The sequence below is a fragment of the Pelodiscus sinensis genome, chromosome 1 (genome assembly GCF_049634645.1).
Source record: "Pelodiscus sinensis isolate JC-2024 chromosome 1, ASM4963464v1, whole genome shotgun sequence".
NCBI lineage: Eukaryota > Metazoa > Chordata > Testudines > Trionychidae > Pelodiscus > Pelodiscus sinensis.
In genome coordinates, this window is record NC_134711.1 from 235,648,010 (window position 1) to 235,667,777 (window position 19,768).

The following is a 19,768-nucleotide window of genomic DNA, read 5'->3' on the forward strand; positions in this document are numbered from 1 at the left end:
GAGGAAGGCGAAAAACCTCCAGGGCCTCTGCCAATCTACCCTGGAGGAAAATTCCTTCCTGACCCCAAATATGGCGATCAGCTAAACCCTGAGCATGTGGGCAAGACTCACCAGCCAGACACCCAGAAAGTTCCCTATAGCAACTCCTATCATCCCTCCATTGACCTATTTCCAACTGGAAATGAATGGTCAATTAGTTACCAAGATCATGTTATTTCATCCAACCATCCCCTTATCATAGAATCAGAACTGGAAGAGACCTCAGAAGACTGGCCTTGGTGTCTTTCCTAATCACTGAACCATTCCTATTCTGTCACTGAGCCAATGCTAAAAGTCAGTTCTCCAGCTATCCCTCTAGCTGACAGATTTCATTCATATGAAATGTTAAGAAATATTAAGTTAGGCTCTTAATTTGTCCAAGGCCACCCCCACCATATACTTGGACCAGAGTGGAGCCAAAACATGCCAATAGGTGTTATGTCCGAGACTGTCCACTAAGGGGCAATCCACGGCAAGAAATATATTTTTTCAGGCACAGTTGGAACAAACTTCTGTGTGAACTTCTCCAGGATCTCGTGTTGCTCCGGGGCGCGTATTTCCGTTGCTCTGACGCTGTCCTGAGCCTGGGGTCGGATAGGAGAACGCAATGCTTCCCCCCTGAAATGGGAGGAGAAGAAAGAAGAGCTGTTTTGCACCAGGGCTTAGGTGAGAAACGTGGATTTAACCGCTCACTGTTACAGCACAAACACATTAGCGGCTGCCTTTGGATCCGGGCTGAACTGACCTTTTCCCTGCATGACTGGCCGGTGCTGGAGGACGGGAAGTGAGTCGGCCGGCTCTGTCGCGTGTAGGGATCGCGGATGGATGATATGCGGTGGCGTGTGGAGCGCATTCCCTGCAGATGGAGCGTTCGCGGCACATTGCTAGCGGCGCTGTCAGTTTGACTGCACCCTCCAGCCCGTCTCCTTTCTTGGCAGCAGCACCCCTGGGCTGTTGATCACTGGCCAGTCTTCCTCCGAGGCAGGAAGGCAGAGCCAGTGGGCCTGCTGGTGACCCCAGCAGAAAACTAAAGCCAGCCGAAGCGACACAACTTTATGAATTTTCCAGGCCGAGTATCTGAGCCGATTGCGGGAGAGCACTTCTGTGCCTGAGTCAGGGAGGGGACAGGCGGGGCTGTCCCCCGTTTTCTTGTGAAAGGAGTCTGTAAAATGCCTGGGTAAAGTGGTCTTGCTTGGATCCCGTTAACTCTCCTCTTCCCCAGGCGGATGTGCGCCTGGGCAGCCTCTCTCCGCGCTGTTATTTGTGCTGTTCCGGAGGAGGGGGGTGGCACTGTTCAATAAGGCAGGGGGCGGACGAGAGACCTGCTGAGATCGGGTTACAGCGAGCCATGGGGCAGCAGAGGAGGGGCCGCCTGGCGAGGAGCAGCAGCGGGTCAGACGAAGTGCTGAAGTCCTCCCTGGGGGGGTCTGCTCTGCCTCTTTCCCCTGCCCTCCTGGCCAGCCCCAGAGTTTCCACCGAGGCTTGGGTGCGCTAAGCCGGCTCCCCGGATGCGCCATGCCCCATCCCAGCGGCTGATCGCACACGACGGGTTGCAGGGAGACCGCTGGAAACAGGTGCCCTCCTCCAGCTCCATGCTGCCGGGATTGCTCTCGCCCCAGGATTCCCTCGCGGGACAACTGTGCTGCAAGGGCGCGGGCAGAGGGAGCCCGGCGGCCTGAGCTCGGCCGTGCCCCCCGCTCTCTGCGGGCCCGGCGGCCGGGCGGAGCTGCACCCCCTGCTGCTCGAGGCGGTGATTCACTTGCTGCCGCCAGCGCGCCCGGCTCTGCGCGGCCGCCGCCGCCCTGATGGCTCCTGCTGACAGGCCGCTCGTGGGGAGCCCGGGCCGCCGTGCGGCGCGGCGGCCGCTGCGGCTCTAGATGCTCCTGGGGGCGTCCCGGCGGTGCGCGCCCGAGGCAGCCGCAGCCAAGCGGCGAGCGGAGGCGCGGCGGGGAGGCGGCGAAGCGGCGGCAGGGGAGGCGGCGATGGACGAGTCGTCCCTGCTGGACTTGCTGGAGTGCTCCGTGTGCCTGGAGCGGCTGGACACCACGGCCAAGGCGCTGCCCTGCCAGCACACCTTCTGCCGCCGCTGCCTGGAGAGCATCGTCAGCTCCCGCCACGAGCTGCGCTGCCCCGAGTGCCGCATCCTGGTGGGCTGCGGGGTGGACGAGCTGCCCGCCAACATCCTGCTGGTCCGGCTGCTGGACGGCATCCGCCAGCGGCCCCGGGGAGGCAGCGGCGGCGGCAGCCCTACGGCGCAGGGCAGCGCGGCGGCGGCCGCCGCCCCCGGCAGCGGTGGAAGCGACTCAGCGGCGTCGCCCGCCTGTCACCCCGCGGCGGCCACCGGCTCCCCCAGCGCGGCCGCCGCCAGCCGGAGCGCCCTGTTGGGAAAGGTGGGTACGAACCTCTGCCTCAGCTCTGCAGCGCCTGGGGCACGGCCCCTGCCCCCAACCCGCCCCCTCCTTGGGGCTCCCTGCGCCCCCAGCTCTGCCCCCTCCTCGGGGCTCCTCGCACCCCCAGCCTCCTGCTCTGTCCCCTCCTCAGAGTTATGCCCCCATACCTCACTCATCTGCCCTGCCTGCTCCCCATAGACTGGCTTATCTCCCCCGTGTCCTTGTGCCCTTATCCTATTTCCACACAACTCTCACCCTGATCACTCATTCCTAGACTGCACCTGCTTCCCTGCGCCCTCACCCTCTCTTGGACACCCCTTCTTAGCCCTGATCACGGAGATACAAACTTCTTGCTATACATTCCCTTGTTGCTCGCACACAGGCTTCTGATCGTCATATTTCCCAGTACCCTGTATCTACAAACTTCCCTTGTTCTCTCAGTCGCCCTGCACACAGCTACTTCCTATTCCTCTTTCTCTCCCTTTAGAGGAAGGAAAAAATCCAGTCAGTTATTCCTTATCTCAGCCTTTGGGAGATCATTGCTGTTTCATTTATGTTGTCTGTTGTGGCTTTTTTTCGAACTAAGAGTGACTTTTGAAGTTAGCACTCAGAGTAGATTTGAGAAACTCAAAGTAAAGTTCTCAATGGGGGAATGACAAACTGTCAGTAGAGAGACTGGAAAATATTACTTTGGCTATGCTGTTACCAAGGTCTTGGCAGTGTGTGTTGAGGTTGATGGTTGTTTCCATGGACGTTTACATTCCAACATGGGAAAGTATGTTGTATTTCCCTCTCTATTGATATTAGTTTATAGAGAATGCAGAACTTGTTTTCTGTGGCTGTTGGTCTTATTCATTGGCTTAAGACTTCATTCTAAAACTAGCCTTTTCACTGTCACCTTGCCTCACCATTTTAATGACTGGTCTCTGAGGATAGTTTTTGAGACAAGAAAATGGAATGGTTACTTGAATGTGAAAGATGTAATCGAACAGGAAAAGGGCCATTCTAAAATGTTTAAAATACATACTGCATTATGATTTCACATGTTCAAGAGGATATCTCATGTTAATCCTGCCAGTTTGATTTGTCTCTATAATTAGATTTCCAGGTACATGTGGTTTTCTAAACTTAGTCACACTCCACCCCACTCTGTGCACATTTTAAAATAGTGACATGACTTGTAATCATTGCCGTAGCAACTTGCTGTTTAAATGTGCTGAAAGTAAGTGTCGTTTAGATGTGTCACACAGCAGGCTGTCACAGTGTTAAACAAAGGCATATTTTGCCATGCTCTGTGGTAGCTTAGGGAATGAATTGTAATCTTCTCTGTGTTTTGAGCAAAGATGTTCTAAATCATTATTTCTTCACTCCTAAGTTGCTAATAATGTCTATAGCAACTGTATGTGCCCAGTCTTGCTCCCACTGAAATGAAAGGATTTTTTTTCAATGTACTATCATGTAATAGGAATAAGATCAGGCTCCTATGGGAGTCGATTCTCATCTGGTGTGAATGAAGAATTCTGATTTGGTGGTGTGTCACGCTACTTTGCGTTGGTGTAAGTGACTATGCAGAGTGCAGGGCTATGGAGAATTGTACTCTGACTACTTTGCTTTGAGTCATTGTGCTGGTTCCCTGACTGGGAGAATATCCTTTGTGTAAAGATGATCCGTAGGTGATATTGAACTGACATAGAAGCTCTGTCATCTCACTCAGCCATGGCATGGGGGCAAGTTGGGGTATCTCTGTGCCTTGTTGATACCTGGCTGCCAGAATTTCCCAGTGGGGCTGCAGGCTGTAGGGTACATCAACTCATCTAGGTGTTTGCCTAATTTTATAATAGGTTACTTTAAAAGCACTAGCAAAGTCAGTACACACTATAACATCACACACAAACTTTTGTATTTCTCTATATACAATGGTATATAAATAAAGCACATTTCAATCTGTTTTATAATTACATGTTTAAAATGCGAAAGCAAGCAATTTTTCAGTAATAGTGTACTGTGACCAGGGCTCGCCGAACCGCGGCGAGTCCCGGTCGCCAGCCGCGCTGTCCAGCAATCTGCGCATCCGCAGATCGCCCGAACCCAGCTCTTCCGGGTTGCAATCTACTCGCCACGGGTGAGTAGATTGTTTTATTTGTCGAGCCCTGACTGTGACACTTTTCTATTTTTATGTCTGGTTTTGTAAGCAAGTAGTTTTTAAGTGAGGTGGAACATTCATTTGTCTTGTGTACCCTGATTCCTGAAAGAGTTAGTCAGTTGGTTGGAAAGTCTGAGAGCCACTGCTAGACGACATAACTTTAGAACAGCCCTGACACTGCTTTAAATTATGCCATAAACCAGTGTGGCTTCCAGATTGAAGTACTGAAACGGGATGAGAGGGGGTTCAGCACCACTTTTGTTTAGCCCTTCCATCTCCACCGGGTATATCTCAGCTGTAATCAGGGCTGCTGGAATAATTTCTGTAGCGGAGTTGCTGAGAGCCATTTAACCAAACTATAAACTAGGGATGAAAGCAACTAATTGACTAGTTGACTATCCAATAAGTAAAAGCTTATTGTATAGTCGACACACTAGTTGACTAGTTACTCCCCTCCCCTTTCTGCCTCTATCACAAAGAGGCAGCAAGGGGAGGGGAAGGCGAGGGGGTGCTGCAGGGAGCCAACTTAACAGCCGGTTTCCTCCAGCTCCAGCTTCAGCTCTGTAGGAGGAGGCAGGGGCGCAGCAGCAGCCAACTTTGAAATGTACAAGAGTGCCGGCTGGGGCTCTTGTGCATTTCAAAAAAGGAAGCGCTGCAAGGAACCTGGAGCCAGCAGGGGACTCAGAGTCCTCGCTTGTGGCTCTTGTACATTTCAAAGCAGAAGCACCCGCTTGCAGCCCAGAGTCAGCAGGACTCAATCTTTGAAATTCACAAGGGCCCCTGCAGGGGGTCTTTTACATTTCAAAGGCAGAACAGGGAGGTCCTTATTGACTAATCAAATAATCAATGGAAATCCCATTGACTATTCAATTAGTTAATTAATCAAAATTTAACATCCTTACTGTAAACCTGTATAATGGAAACCACTTCAAACCAGAGGGTGAGGCAGCACTCCCAGTCTCCCTAGTTCCAGCACCTTTGGCTGCTGCTATGGATCTAGACCTATCTCTCTTCTGTGATGTAGGAGTTATGAGTTAGGAAATACTTACTTAGTCTATTAGCACTACATTTAAAGTTAATACTATAGGTTGAACCTCTCTGGTTCAGCAACATCCGGGGTCCAGTAGGACCATGGATGTTGCTGGGCCAGAGAGCCCTGGCTGCAGGGAGTGGAGGGCCACCTGGGAGAGGGGGTGGAAGATAAGCAGGTGGCTGGGAGCACAGCATGGAAGGGGGAAGCCTGAGAGCTGAGTGGTCCAATGACCAGAAGCGGAGCCAGACCAAGAATGGAGCCCAGTCAGGAGGCCAGTGGCCAGAGCTTGGCTGGGGCTGGAAGAAGAGCCAGTCTGGCAGGCTGGGGTCCAGTGGCCAGTAGCCTGGTCAGGGCTGGAATTGGAGCTGGGCAGAGGGGCCAGCAGCAGGGGGGCCTGGCTGGCGTCAGAGCTGGGCTAGTGGCCAGGGGACTGGCAGCCAGGAGCTCAACTGGGGCTGGGAATAGAGCAGGGCCGGCAGCCTGGGTGCAGGGAGCCCAGATGGCTGGTGGTCTCCCTAGGGGAGCCTAGAGGCTGGCTGCAAAGAGGCCAGAATTGACCTACGGTGGTACAGAAAATTATGGAGCTTCCTTGGAACTTTTTATGCATTGAATTTGGTAGAAAGTAATATTGTTCCCAACACTTGGTCACACTCTAGCTTTTCTGATTAAGGACTACAGTGGGTATTTCAATTATTTTTTTTCCTTTTTCTGAGAAAAGTGATTGGGCTATTCTTTGAGACCCATGCTAAGGTTTTAAGGTTGTGCTTTCAGGAAATGATAGGAAATTCCATGAATTGTTTTCTGTAAATTAAATTTTGGAACTTTATGGTGAAGTATGTTTGGAAATGCTTTGGGGACGATAGGTTCCTTTACTTAACTGTGTCCACTTGCCATGTTCAGATATTTAATAATGATTTCACAATTTGAAGAGCCCAGTTTTCTTGAAAAGGCAACTATCCTCTATTTTTGTACATACTATCATTTACATTTCAAACATACCCTTTATAATTCATGATATCAGAACAACTATTTTTGTGATCAAATGTTAACAATTTTACAAATAAAAAGGATATTTATAATTTATTAGATCATTTTAAAATATAAATTTCCCATAATCATCTGAATGTATTATTTTGAGTTGGAAATATTCTACATTAATGGACTTCTGCAGAGGGCTCCACATACGACTGTGAGGATCTTTATGCCTGGATGGCTCCTGCTGCAAAATCAGCCTCTGAAAAAGGTCTATGAACATACAATGAAAAAGACATTTTTTGCTATTACGAACTTACAGTCTAAATGAAAACAAGACATTGCAGATCTGTGTTTGTAACAAACAGCAATGAACTGTATGGTAGGGAGGGGAAGATGAGAGTTTCTGGGTAGTTTTTACAGGCTCACGGGAGTATGTAGGCTGTGTGTACAATTGGAAGGGATTGAGTGTTAATTGTTAATATAAATGAATACCTTTCTAGTAAGTTGCCTCCCCAGTAATCAATGCAATGCACAGTACAGTAAGGAATCTTTTACTGTTCAGGCACACTGTTGCATTCTAATCCTCATCATCTTGAGTGACCAATACTTTTTTTTTTCATTTTACTCACTGTTATGCAGCTTCCTTGGAACTTTTTATGCATTGAATTTGGTAGAGAGTAATATTGTTCCCAACACTTCGTCACACTCTAGCTTTTCTGATTAAGGACTGCAGTTTTCCCCTGCTCCTGCTAATGAGCGCCTGAGCAGAAGTGTTTCCATGAAACTGTTTGTTTAGCCTCTTGAATGACCTTACAGTTTTATCTTTTGAAATCAATGCAGTGTTCCTGATACTTACAAGGTTCATTATAGTGAAAGAAAGTCTGAACTAATCTCCTTTTTAAAGAAAGCAGTAGGGGAGAATAATCCTCCTTAAAGCTGCTGATGCAGCTGATTGTGGAGCTTTCCTGAAAACAAAATGTAGCATCTCTATCTGTATTAAACAACAGATACTACAAAACTGCTTAGAATTATTCCTTTTGTCGTCTGACTATGAAGAGCAGAATTATATCTCATTTGGTTTTGTTACAGCTTTTAGAGAGACAAGATGGGTGAGGTAATACCTTTTACTGGACAGACTTATGTTGGTGAGAGAGACAAGCTTTTGAGCTTAGACAGAGCTCTTCTTCAGGTCTCAGAAATGTACTGAGAGTGTCCTAGATAAATCCAAGGTGAAGTAGATTGTTTAGCATAAGTAGTTAATTTCACATCTTTCAAGGGACCATTGAAAGTGAAGTGACCTGTGAGCATCACTCCAGTCACAGGGGTAAGAAGTGGAGAGGGGAGGCTGGTGGTAGGAGAAAACTTAAGGGCTACGTCTTCATTGCAGGCTTCTTGTGCAAGAACTGTTTTGTGCAGGAGTTCTTGTGCAAAAGGTCTTCCACAAGAGCGCGTCCACACTGCCATGTGTTTTTGTGCAAGAGATGTGCTTTTGTGCAAGAGCGTCCATGGCAGTGTGGACGCTCTCTTGTGGAAGAAAGCTCTGATGGCCATTTTAGCCATAGGGGTTTCTTGCGCAAGAAAATCATGTTGCCTCGTCTACACTGCCTTCTTGTGGAAGAGCTTTTGCGCAAGAGGGCTTCTTCCTCATGGGGAGAGAATAACTCTTCCGGAAGAAGCCCTGTTTTCTGATGCAGTACTGTAAATTTACTTGCGCAAGAACGTGTGTGCAGTGTAGACACCCGGCAAGTTTTTGCGCATTGCTCAAAAAGCCTGCAGAGTAGACGTAGCCAATGAGTTTTAGATAGTAGTAATAAGCCATAAATCCAATATCTCTATTCAGTCCATGATTTTTAGAGTCTAGCAAAAGTATGTATTTAAGCTCATGGGTTCATCTTTTGAAGGTGTTTGAGTAGGTTTCCTTTGAGGATGAGGACTAAGAAGCAAGAGTGATCGCTTTGTGAAAAATATTTACCCACAAGTGATTTTATCATTTTCCTATGTGAATTCATTCAAGAACATAGTGTTTGTCTTGTTTCATCCACAGTAGTTGTTACTGGTTTATCACAACATGTGGTATATGTCATCCAATGCACTAAATGCCCTAATAACAGCTATGTGAGTGAATCAAGACAACATTATGCTCCTGAATGAATTCACACAGAGTTCAGTGTAAGCTTGTCTCTCTCACCAACAGAAGTTGATACTATAAAATATATTAATTCATCCACCTTGTCTCTCTTATACTTGGGACTAACATGGCTATGATAACACTGCATACAACATTTACAGCCTTTGACAACTTGGCTGTCTTGCAAAATATTTTGAAATGGTTTCTTATTTTAGTCATTGCTTTAGATTTGTCATTTTCTGATTTCAAGTGCCAATCACATTTTTTTACAGGTTAATTGTAAGACTGTTAATTAATCAAAGTTATCTCACACAATTAACTCTAATTTTTTAATCATGATTAATTTTTATCACAATTAATTGCTGTTTTAATTGTACTATTAAGCAATAAGATTGGAATTTATTAAATATATTTGTATGTTTTTGACATTTTCAAATGTATTGATTTCATTTACAGCATAAAATATAAAGTGCTCACTTTATATTATTTTTTATTACAAATATTTGTTCTGTAAAAATGGCAGACAAAAAAAATAATATTTTTCATTTTACCTCGTATATTGTAGTGTGATCTTTGTCGTAAAAGTGCAGCTTACAATTGTAGGGATTTTTTTGTTACATAACGGCACTCAAAAACAAAACAATGTAAAACTTGAGAGCCTACAAGTTCACTCAGCCCTAATTTTTGTTCAGCCAATCTCTAAGATGAATAAGTTTGTTTATATTTCTGGGAGATACTGCTGCTTGCCTCTTATTTACAATATCACCTGGAGGTGAGTACAGATGTTCACACAGCACTGTTGTAGCTGAAGCCACAATAAGTTTGTGATAGATTCACTAAAGATTTGTATATCCCTTCTTGCATTGGCCACCATTCTGGAGGATGTGGCATTCATGAGGGTTTACATACTTGTAAGTTGCACTTTCACACTAAAGAGATTATACGGTATTACTTATATGAGGTGAATTGAAAAATATTATTTTTTGCCTCTTTACAGTGCAAATATTTGTAATAAAATAAATACACAGGCAGCACTCTACACTTTGTATTTTATGTAGTAATTTAAATCAATATATTTGAAAATATTGAAAACATGCAAAATATTTAAATAAATGGTTTTCTAAGATTGTTTAACAGCACAGTTAATTGTGATTACATTTTTAATTGTGTGATGAATCACAGCTAATTTTTTAATTGCTCCTATTTAATATCTTCCTAAATTGAGAGATGCAGTAATCGAAATGAAGCATCATAAACATATGGGTTGAACTTCTTAGTTTGGCGCTCTCTAGTCTAGCAACATCCGTGGTCTGCAATGATTTTACTTAGATGAATGTCCACTTATTATGGGTGTGGCCAAGTTTCCTGCAGTCCCATAAAGTTTGTTTATAGCCACCAGTCCTAGCTCCCAGGTTCTGTACTGTTATTTAGCTCTAATTTACTCCTAAATGTCTTCTAATAGACCAGTAATCAGTGGAAGTGTTGGTAAGGCTTCTAGACAATATTGATCTCTCATAGTCCAGCAAATTCTCTGTTTTGGCACTTGTCAGGTCTTGAGGGTACTGGACCAGAGAGATTCCACCTGTATTTTTTAATTAGGCTATGTCTACACAGCAGTGTTATTTCGGAATAACTAACGTTATTCCAAAGTAACATAGTCCATGTCTACACAGCAAGCAGTTATTTCAACATAATGTCAAAATGATGTCAAGCTGGAGAACTTCTTACTCTGACTCATATAACCCCATTTTACAAGGAGTGAGGGAAGTCGGAGGAAGAATGCTCTTATTCGGACTTCCTGCTGTGTAGACAGCACCAAAAGCTGAAATAAGCTATTTTGACTTAAGCTACGCAATTGACGTACTCAAGTTGTGTAGCTTATTTTGGCTTTAGCCCTGCTGTATAGACATGCCGTTAGGGAAGAATAATAACACAGAGCCCAAGATCAGTTCTGTGAAACTTCACTCTTGTTTAGAAGATGTTCAGATTAATATGTTAGAAATATATGTTTGATGTGTAGTCTCTTAGAATTTTAATTGACCTTAAAAGATAGCAAAAAAATCCAATAAAAAAACAAAAACAAAAGAAAACCAACCAAACCAAACCAAACCAGCTAAGTCCTGGGTGAACAATAGACTTTTGATGTAAGCTTCCGTTTTCCAAACACCATGGTAATAAATTATACAGATTAACATAAGGTAATTTATACATTAAGCAGTTTACCACAAACTTCAGTGATAAATATAGACAATGAAATTGCCACCCAAGATTCATCTAAATGTTAATATTCACTTTTGATCTCTGAATCAACAGCTATAGTAATAGACATGAATTGTCTGTTTACATGATTAATATCTAACAATATGTAAGTAAATACACACAATTAGTATCACTTTTAATTTTCAAAGTTCTAGCCTAGTCTACCTAACTGAGAATGGCTTTAATTTCTATGTATATACCTTTCTACCATGTGTCTTAAGGTTGACTCTGGATCATTAACCAGTCAGTTGCTTACCCCTTTCTGGCCATATGTCACAATTATTCATGGGTTTGGAATGTGAAAGAGGAAGTTCAGAAACTGTTAGTATGTTGAATGGTTTAAAATAGGCTAAGAATGCTTCAAAGTGTTAAATACAAAGTTATATTGTATTGTATTGGAGAGGGGAGGTACAGAGGGTTTGGGTGGTGAGGGGGTGATGGCCTGGAACAGATAGTTGGGGGAAGAGAGGTGGTGGGGGATTCCAGAGGCAGGCTCTGGCTGGGAGGCACTTGCCTAGGTGGCTCCCAGTCATCAGTCCTGCAGAAACCTGAGGCAGGCCCCCTTCCTGCTGCAGTCCCAGGCTGATCAAAATGGCTGACTGTTCCACGTGGCTCTGCCCTAGCAGAGAGTTGTGGGAGGGAGGGAGGAGGCTTCACATGCTGCTCCTGCCCCCCAGCCAAATTTCTCAGCTTCTATTGGCTGGAAACTGGCCAGCTGGAGTTGAGAGATTTTGCTGGGGTGTGGGGTCAGTGTGTGAAGTCTCCCCTTCCCTCCCCAGAGTCCAGAGCAGGGAGCAGATGCCCCAAAAGCCCCAAACTTTCACTGATGTGGCCCCCAACTAAGATACTTCACTCCTCTGGTGCTCCAGCCTCACGGAGTTAGGAGAAGGGACAGAGAGGACTTAGGTTCAGGGCTTCCCATAGGCCAGATTTACTTTTCTTAGGTTCCAGATTTAGTAGATTTTATGGACTCCGTTAGGCTCTGGAAGAGGGACAAAAATGAGGAGTTCAGTGTGTGAGACATTGTTGCCTGCGAGTAGGATAGGGATAGGGTATAGGATCTGGGCAGGAGGTGGGGTGCAGAAGCAGGCTGGGAGTAGGATGTCTGGCCAGGTGGAGGGAACAGGAGTAAGGGAGCATGCAGTGTGTGGCCAGGAGGGGGGGTGTTGGAGCAAGCTGGAGGTGCGGGGTCTTGGCGCGGGGAGGGGAGTGAGTGAGGGAGACCTTTCCTGCCAGAGCTAGTTTGCAGTGGAGAGCAGCAGAGCCAGCAGCTCCATGTGCTGCCGCTCCCCCAGTGGGGTGGGGGAGGCGTGGGAGGAGAGAGAGTGGCAGCACATGGAGAGCTCCTGCTGAGCCCGAGCATGCCCCGCCTTGCAGCACCCCAGCTGGGCTTTAGGCAGCTGAAGCGGCAGCTCCAAGGTGCCAAGGTCCAGGAGCAGCTCCATCAGGTTTTGCCTCGGACCTGGTGACCCCCACCCCCGGCAGCAGCGGTGGCGACCTCTGCAACAACAAGCAGCCACTGGGAGATGGAGGAGGAAATGGTGCAGTCGGACCAGGGCCCCGTGGGGGGAGAAAGGAGGTGCATGATGGTGGGGCAGCTCCAGTGAGTGGTGGGGACTCGCTAGGTCTCGAAGAATGCTCTGGACTCCAGAAACCCCATGCCACTGGAAGCCACCACAGCTGCCTACCAGCAAAGTGCCCAGGGACCTGCCTCCGTTCTCGGGGTGGGGGTAGGGAGGCCATTGCTGCTGCGCTGTGCCGCGCTAGTGCGAGCCTGTCCCAGCCGGGGGAAAGGAAATGGCAGTGCACAGAGCCAGGGGGTGGGTGAGCATGTTTTCCCCACATGCCGGATCTCAGGCTTTCTCCCCCTCCCTACTTACATCGTGAGTGCCACTGAAAATCATTTTGCATGCCACTTATGGAACATGGGTTGTAGCTTGCTGACTCCTGCATTAGAACTAAAGACTAAATACTGCACACTTAACAAATGCATACGTAACAATATTTAGTTACTGTTGTTCAGTAAGCAGCTGCTCAAAGATAAAGTACATAGGCTTGGGAGAAAACTAACCCTTGCATTCTGCCCAAATACCCACTCTGCTCATTTTCCCCTTTCTATCCTGAACTGTTGTGTAGTTTTGCTGTTTTCTTTTCTGGGAAGCAGTGTGGTCTGGTTCTTAAAGCTTGTGGTAAGGAAAACCGGAAGGGAACACCATCTACTGGAAGGCCTGGGATGCATAGTCCTAGGGATGGGGGTTCCACGGCCAGCACCCCCAAAAGAAAATGACGGGTGGTGGTGGTCGGGGACTCCCTCCTAAGAGGGACTGAGCCATCCCTCTGCCTTCTGGATCTGGAATCTCGAGAGGTGTGCTGCTTACTGGAAGCTCGCATTCAGGATGTGACTGAGAGGCTTACCAAACTGATCAAACCTTCAGATCGCTACCCCTTCCTGCTTCTCCACGTGGGAACTAACGATACGGCCAAGAATGACCTTGAGCAGGTTACTGCGGATTAAGTAGCGCTGGGAAGAAGGATCCAAGAATTCGGAGCACAAGTGGTGCTCTCGTCCATCATCCCTGTTGAAGGGAAAGGACTGGGCAGGGATCGTCGAATTGAGGACGTAAATGCGTGGTTGCGCAGGTGGTGTTGCAGAGAGAGCTTTGGTTTCTTCGACCATGGGACTCTGTTCCGGGCACAAGGATTGTTAGGAAGAGATGGGATCCACCTAACGAAGAGAGGAAGGAGCATCTTCGCAGGCAGGCTTACAAACCTAGTGAGGAGGGCTTTAAACTAGGTTCGTCGGGGGACGGTGACCAAAACCCTGAGGGGAGTGGTAAAATTGGATACCGGGAAGAAATGCAGAGAGGAACGAGCAAGAAAGGAGGACCCCTGTTTCGAATGGAGAGGATAGGGCGATCAACTGGTTACCTGAGGTGTTTGTACGCTAATACGAGAATCCTGGGCAACAAACAGGAAGAACTGGAGGCCCTAGCCCAGTCCAAGAAATATGATTTAATTGGGATAACAGAGAGTTGGTGGGATGACTCGCATGACTGGAGCACTGTCATGGAAGGGTATAGACTGTTCAGGAAGACCAGGCAGAGGGAGAAAAGGAGGAGGAGTTGCACTATATGTAAGACAGCACTATGATTGCTCTGAACTCCAGTATAAAGAGGGAGAAAAACCTGTTGAGTCTCTATAGGTTAAGTTCAGAGGTGCAAACAACAGCAATGATGTTGTGGTTGGTGTCTGCTACAGGCCACCAAATCAGATGGATGAGGTAGATGAGGCTTTCTTCGGACAACTGAGAGAAGCTTCCAGATTGCAGGCCCTGGTTCCTATGGGAGACTTTAATCACTCTGACATCTGTTGGGAAACCAATACGGCAGTACACAGGCAATCCAGGAAGTTTTTGGAGAATGTTGGGGATAACTTCTTGACACAAGTGCTGAAGGATCTGACCAGGGGCCGCGCACAGCTTGACCTTCTGCTCACAAACAAGGAGGAACTAATAGGGGAAGTAGAGATGGGTGACAACCTGGAAAGCAGTGATCATGAGATGGTAGAGTTCAGGATCCTGACCAAAGGAAGAAAAGAGAGTAGTAAAATACAAACCTTGGACTTCAAAAAAGCAGATTTTGACTCCCTCAGAGACCTGATAGGCAGAATCCCTTGGGATGCTAACATGAAGGGGAAAGTAGTCCAGGACAGCTGGCAGTATTTTAAAGAAGCCTTATTGAAGGCACAGAAAGAAACCATCCCGACGCATAGCAGAGGCAAACATGGTAGGAGACCGGATTGGCTTACAGGGGAAATCCTTGGTGAACTTAAGAACAAAAAGGAAGCTTACAAAAAAGGAAACTTGGACAAATGACCAGGGAGGGGTTTAAATGTATACCTCGAGAATGCCAGGGGGTTATCAGGAAGGCGAAAGCACAAATGGAATTGCGACTGGCTAAGGATGTGAAGGATAACAAGAAAGGTTTCTACAGGCATGTTAACAAGAAGAAGGTGATCAGAGAGGTTGTGCGGCCCCTACTGGATGAAGGAGGTAACCTAGTGACAGATGATGTGGGGAAAGCTGAAGTACTCTATGCTTTCTTTGCCTTTGTATTCACAGACAAGGTGGGCTCCCGGACTAATGTGCTAAGTGATGCAAGATGGGATGAAGATGGACAGCCCTTGGCGGGTAAAGAACAGCTTAGGAACTATTTAGAAAAGCTAAACGTACACAAATCCATGGGTCCAGACTTAATGCATCCGAGGATACTGAGGGAGTTGGCAAATGTCATTGAGGAGCCTTTGGCCATTATCTTTGAAAAGTCATGGAGATTGGGAGAAATCCCGGATGATTGGAAAAAGGCAAATGTAGTGCCCATCTTCAAAAAAGGGAAGAAGGACGAGGGGAGAAAGGGAGTTAGGAGATCTAGGTATATTCACAGCTTTGCTACTGACTTTGAAGAAGTTTTATGTTCTTCTTGAACTTCTGGTTCCCTTCCTGTACACTTGGAATAATAATACTTTACCCATCTATAGTACTTTGAGATCTTTAGATGAAAGGAGCTTTATAAGTCTAAAGTTATTATTTTTAAAGAATCTGGGATCATATGAGATGAAAAAGTACTCTATATATTGAAGATATTACTATTTTCTATTGGTAAAATTTAGGAGAGTTACCTTCTTTGCTTCTGGGACATATTGGTATAGAATATAAATATTCCAATAAGCTATATCTAAAGATGTATCAACACTGACTGAATGCTTCTTTTGGCAGCATATGTCATACATACCCATGGTAGGATTGCCAATTTTGATTGGACACGTTCCTAGAGGTTTCATCAGATGACAATTTTTAATTAAAGATTAATTCCTGGAGATTCCACGACAATCCTGGGGAATTGGCAACCCTAACCCACATAATCCTCACTAGCATAGGAATAAATAGTCAAATAGCCTATGAGGTATAGTTTAAGTGAGTAAAGACACACCTGAAGAGTGTGGGTACTCAAATATGCACCCTATATGCTTGCTGTTTGCCCACTCTACACTGCTATTTTTAGAGGCGTAGTGTCCTGTTGCCTGCCTAATGTTGGAGCCTTTCCTTTCTGCTAGAAAAGACTCACCCCTATGAGGAACGTCTCTGGCAGGGGAGCGACAATGGGGAAAATGACCCACCTGCTCTCTTCCTTCTTCTAGAATCTTTAATTGACATGTGTGGCTACACGCTGCAGTGGTGACACAGCCAGCTTTTCACTGCACCATATTACATGAATACCCTATGCACTGCCACAAATGGTATGTAGTATAGACATTGCCTAAATTCCATAGCAAGACACAATATTCCTTGTTTCTAATCTTGAGTTTATAGCTTGTACGCAGATGTAATTCCTGTTGTTGGCCAAATGCCCAGCAGGTCAAGCTCTGTGGATAAGTTGGCTTTTAATGTGTGTGTGTGTAGGTTTTGCAGGTCAGTGAGGCTATGTTTGTGATACAGTCCTTCCCTGATAACAGAAACTGCGTGGTTTATTGACCAAAATGACAACATAAAATACATAAAGTATTAAAGCACTGGTATATTTACACCTGTGCATAGATTTATATGGTCTAGAAAGGCTTTTTTCTTTGCATCTAGAACTATTTTAATTTACTATCTCAGAATTTTAACCTAAAAATCCAGTTATTGGATTGAATCTTTTCTGAATCTTCCCCTCCCCCCATTCTTTTTCTAAAAGTATGCTTTTCAATTGACACACTGTTGTTCTTACCTTTGTCACTAATTTCAGTTGTTTGGTATTTCTGTGTAAAGACTTACTGCCTTTGTGTAAAGACTTACTGCTTAAGTTGCAGGAAAAAAAAATCTTTATTCCCTCCCCAGCTTCTATTATTTTTCTTTAAAATTAGTAGCTATTTGAAACAATTTCCTGCTGAGATCTTAGAAAAGTTCCTCCCTTAGAATATTTTCCCTAAGGAAACAAAAAGCCTGTCATGATTATTTTATTAATTATAATTAATACCCCAAGCCCTGAATCATTTCAGTTGCTGATCTCCGCTTAATTTGTATTTACTCTTTTTACTCTGTAAACAGAGGTGACCACTACAAAGCAAAAGTCAAATAGGTGCTGGAATGAGGAGTGCTTGGTGTGTTGACGCACCCCATCTTGAAGTTGTTTGCATTACATACAGAGTTTACAGTTTGGTTCAATGTCTCTGAGCCCCACCACTTTACAAATTATTCCAGCATCATTGCAAAATCAGCTGTGATATAAGTGGGTTCAGCTGTACAAAGGAGAAGAACAGTGGGAATGGAGAAAACTGCATGACCTTGGTTCTACTCCAACTCTCACTGCAATATTGGTCCAGCTGCTAGGGAAAAAACAATTTCCAGAGATGTTAAATTGCCACCTTTTTATATACAGCCATTCCCATTGGCGACTAAAAATAAGCCAGCATTATTTACATGGGTGTGGGCTACAAATGATTGAAGAATTCTATATAATCTTTCATAGAATTAAACAATTTTATTCATTTTTATTAGCAAACAAAACTACATTTAATGATAGTGAAGACAATGGGGTATCCCCCTCCCCCAACCCAACTTTGAAAGCATGGACATAAGACATTTTTAAGTCTTTCCCTTCATTCTTTGCTGGTTTCATGTTGCCAACAACATTGTTGATTATGCACTCCAGGACGCAGTATCAAGGTGCGATTTTTCCTCACAATTTTCTTTTTTCTTATTTCCCTGTTTATAAGGTTTTGGGTGCATGGGATGCGTCCTTAATTGTTGCAAAGTGTAGTTTTTGTTAGCTAACTTCATTGTTTGTTTGTTTGCTTGCTCTTTTTCTAAGGGTACATCTACACTGCGGGGGTTTTCTGGGATACCAGAGGTATCCCGAAAAAACACTGCCACGTCCAAGTAACGCATTTGCTCCTCTGCTATTTTTGCGGAAGAGCAAACACGCTCTTTCAGGGAGCCCTGTATATCTTGTTCTACAAAGGATAAGGGCTCTTCTGACAGAGGAGGCTTTTCTGCCTGTCTAGACTGGGCCAAATGGTGAAAAAGCCTCTTTCGGAAAAAGCTACGCAAATTGCTGAGTGCAATTTGCGTAGCTTTTTCCAAAAAAACCCCCCTATACTGTAGACCTAGCCTAAGAGGAGCTGCGTGCCTGCCAGCCTGAGAATTAAAGAGAGAAACTGTGCTGCTAACGTTGCTCCTAGCTACATCGACTGTCCTCAAGAGTGTGAAAATCGGTGATATACCTCAGTAAATGTTGTGTTTTTATTATGTTTTATCCCCATTAAAAAGTTACTGAAAATAAGTACCCCAGGAGCAAGCCTTTATGTTAAGTAGTAATAACATTACACTCATCTGGGGGCAACTTCTATCAAATCCCTTCCCAAAGCCTCTCTTAAACTTCTGGAAAATGGATACAGCCAGGAACAACTGAAGCAGCAAGGTGTGAGTGTCTGCACTGCACGCACAGATCTGCCTATTGCTCTCTCTCTTCCCTTCCAGCATGAGGCATATCTTGTCAGCTTTCAAATGTAGGTTGGGAGTGCAACCAGGGATACCTCGTAGTATGACAAGTGCCATTTTGGCCAAAGCCAGGCATTGAATCAATGACCCACACAGTTAAAAAAAAGAAAGTATTCACAGATTGGACTAGACAGACAGGCTTTTGAATTGAAAGTTGTCACAGACTTTCATCTTCTGTGGGCTGGGCACAGAAAGGGAAATAGAACACATATACACCTAAACTAATATGCTATACAAGCAAAAATTGTGACAGATTACTGAACTATGAAGCATGGTGATTTATCTAATAACTTGCAGATTCATAGATGTTAAGTGCAAAACTTACTGTAAAGAGGTGTCTCACTGGGTGAATCATAGTCAAGCATACTATTCCCCTCTATTTAAACAAAAACAGCAGGGTTTGAACCTCTGGAACTTTATATCCTTAGTTTAAACGTCTACTGTTTGAGCTACAAGAGTAATTGGCAGCCTTTGTGTTTGCAGACCAGCCCTTAGAGAGTTATTTGACACACTTTCCCAGTAGGGTTATGCAACTATTTATGAGTCAGCGATAGAAAGCTTTATGGTGCTTAGGCACAGGATAACCAGGGGCATAGCACGGGTGGGCCTGTGTGTGCTGTGGCCCACACACTTTGCTTCCAGGTCCCCTTACCCCTGCCAGCCTGCCCAGTGCTCCAGCTGGGAGTAGGTTTGGGGTGCTGGGGCTTACTCCACTCCAGTGCTCCAGCTAGGAAGCAGGGCTGGGATACCGGGACTTACCTTGCACCCGAAGCTCCAGCCCAGGAATGGGGTCAGGGCAGTGGAGCTTAGCCTGCTCTGCCCAGCACTGCAGAAGGGCTGGGGCACTGGGGCTTATCTCGGGCTGCTCCACTTGGTGCTGCAGCCAGGGGGTAGAGCTGGGGCACTGGGACTTACTCTAGCAGTGGATTCAGAGTTAGTGGGGCCCTGTGCTCAGCTTCGTTTTTTGGAGGCTGCCTGGGGACACAGCCAGGAAAAAAAACAATCACTCTTCCTGCCCTCCCATGTTCATTTTTTTTCTTCCTTCTCCTCCTGTATTATAAGCAATAAGAAGTAAATGAAAATAAAGCGAGGTACCTTGATTGTTTTTGTAGTCTTACTTTTTTTCCACAGACCACTTGAAAATTGCTGAGGGTCTTGATGAACCACTTAATGATCTTTCCAAATATTATTTGGACCATTAGCTTTGGGTACGTCCACACTGCATGGCTATTTTGAAATTAGCCATTTCGGTATACAGGCAGTC

At 45.5% G+C, this 19,768-nt stretch overlaps 1 protein-coding gene across 5 annotated transcripts in view; it reads left to right on the forward strand.

Moving 5' to 3' along the window:
• The first annotated feature begins 601 nt into the window (after nucleotides 1-601).
• SH3RF3 (SH3 domain containing ring finger 3) overlaps nucleotides 602-19,768 on the forward strand; it is a 394,619-nt gene continuing 375,452 nt past the window's right edge. For 3 of the 5 annotated variants that reach the window (XM_075918083.1, XM_075918106.1, XM_075918115.1), the window contains exon 1: nucleotides 603-2,429. In XM_075918083.1, coding sequence (XP_075774198.1) covers nucleotides 1,917-2,429 — 513 coding nt within the window. In that variant the 5' untranslated portion in view covers nucleotides 603-1,916. Of the gene's footprint in view, nucleotides 2,430-19,768 lie in introns of all 5 variants that reach the window. The other 2 variants (XM_075918091.1, XM_075918099.1) reach the window with 2 other exon arrangements.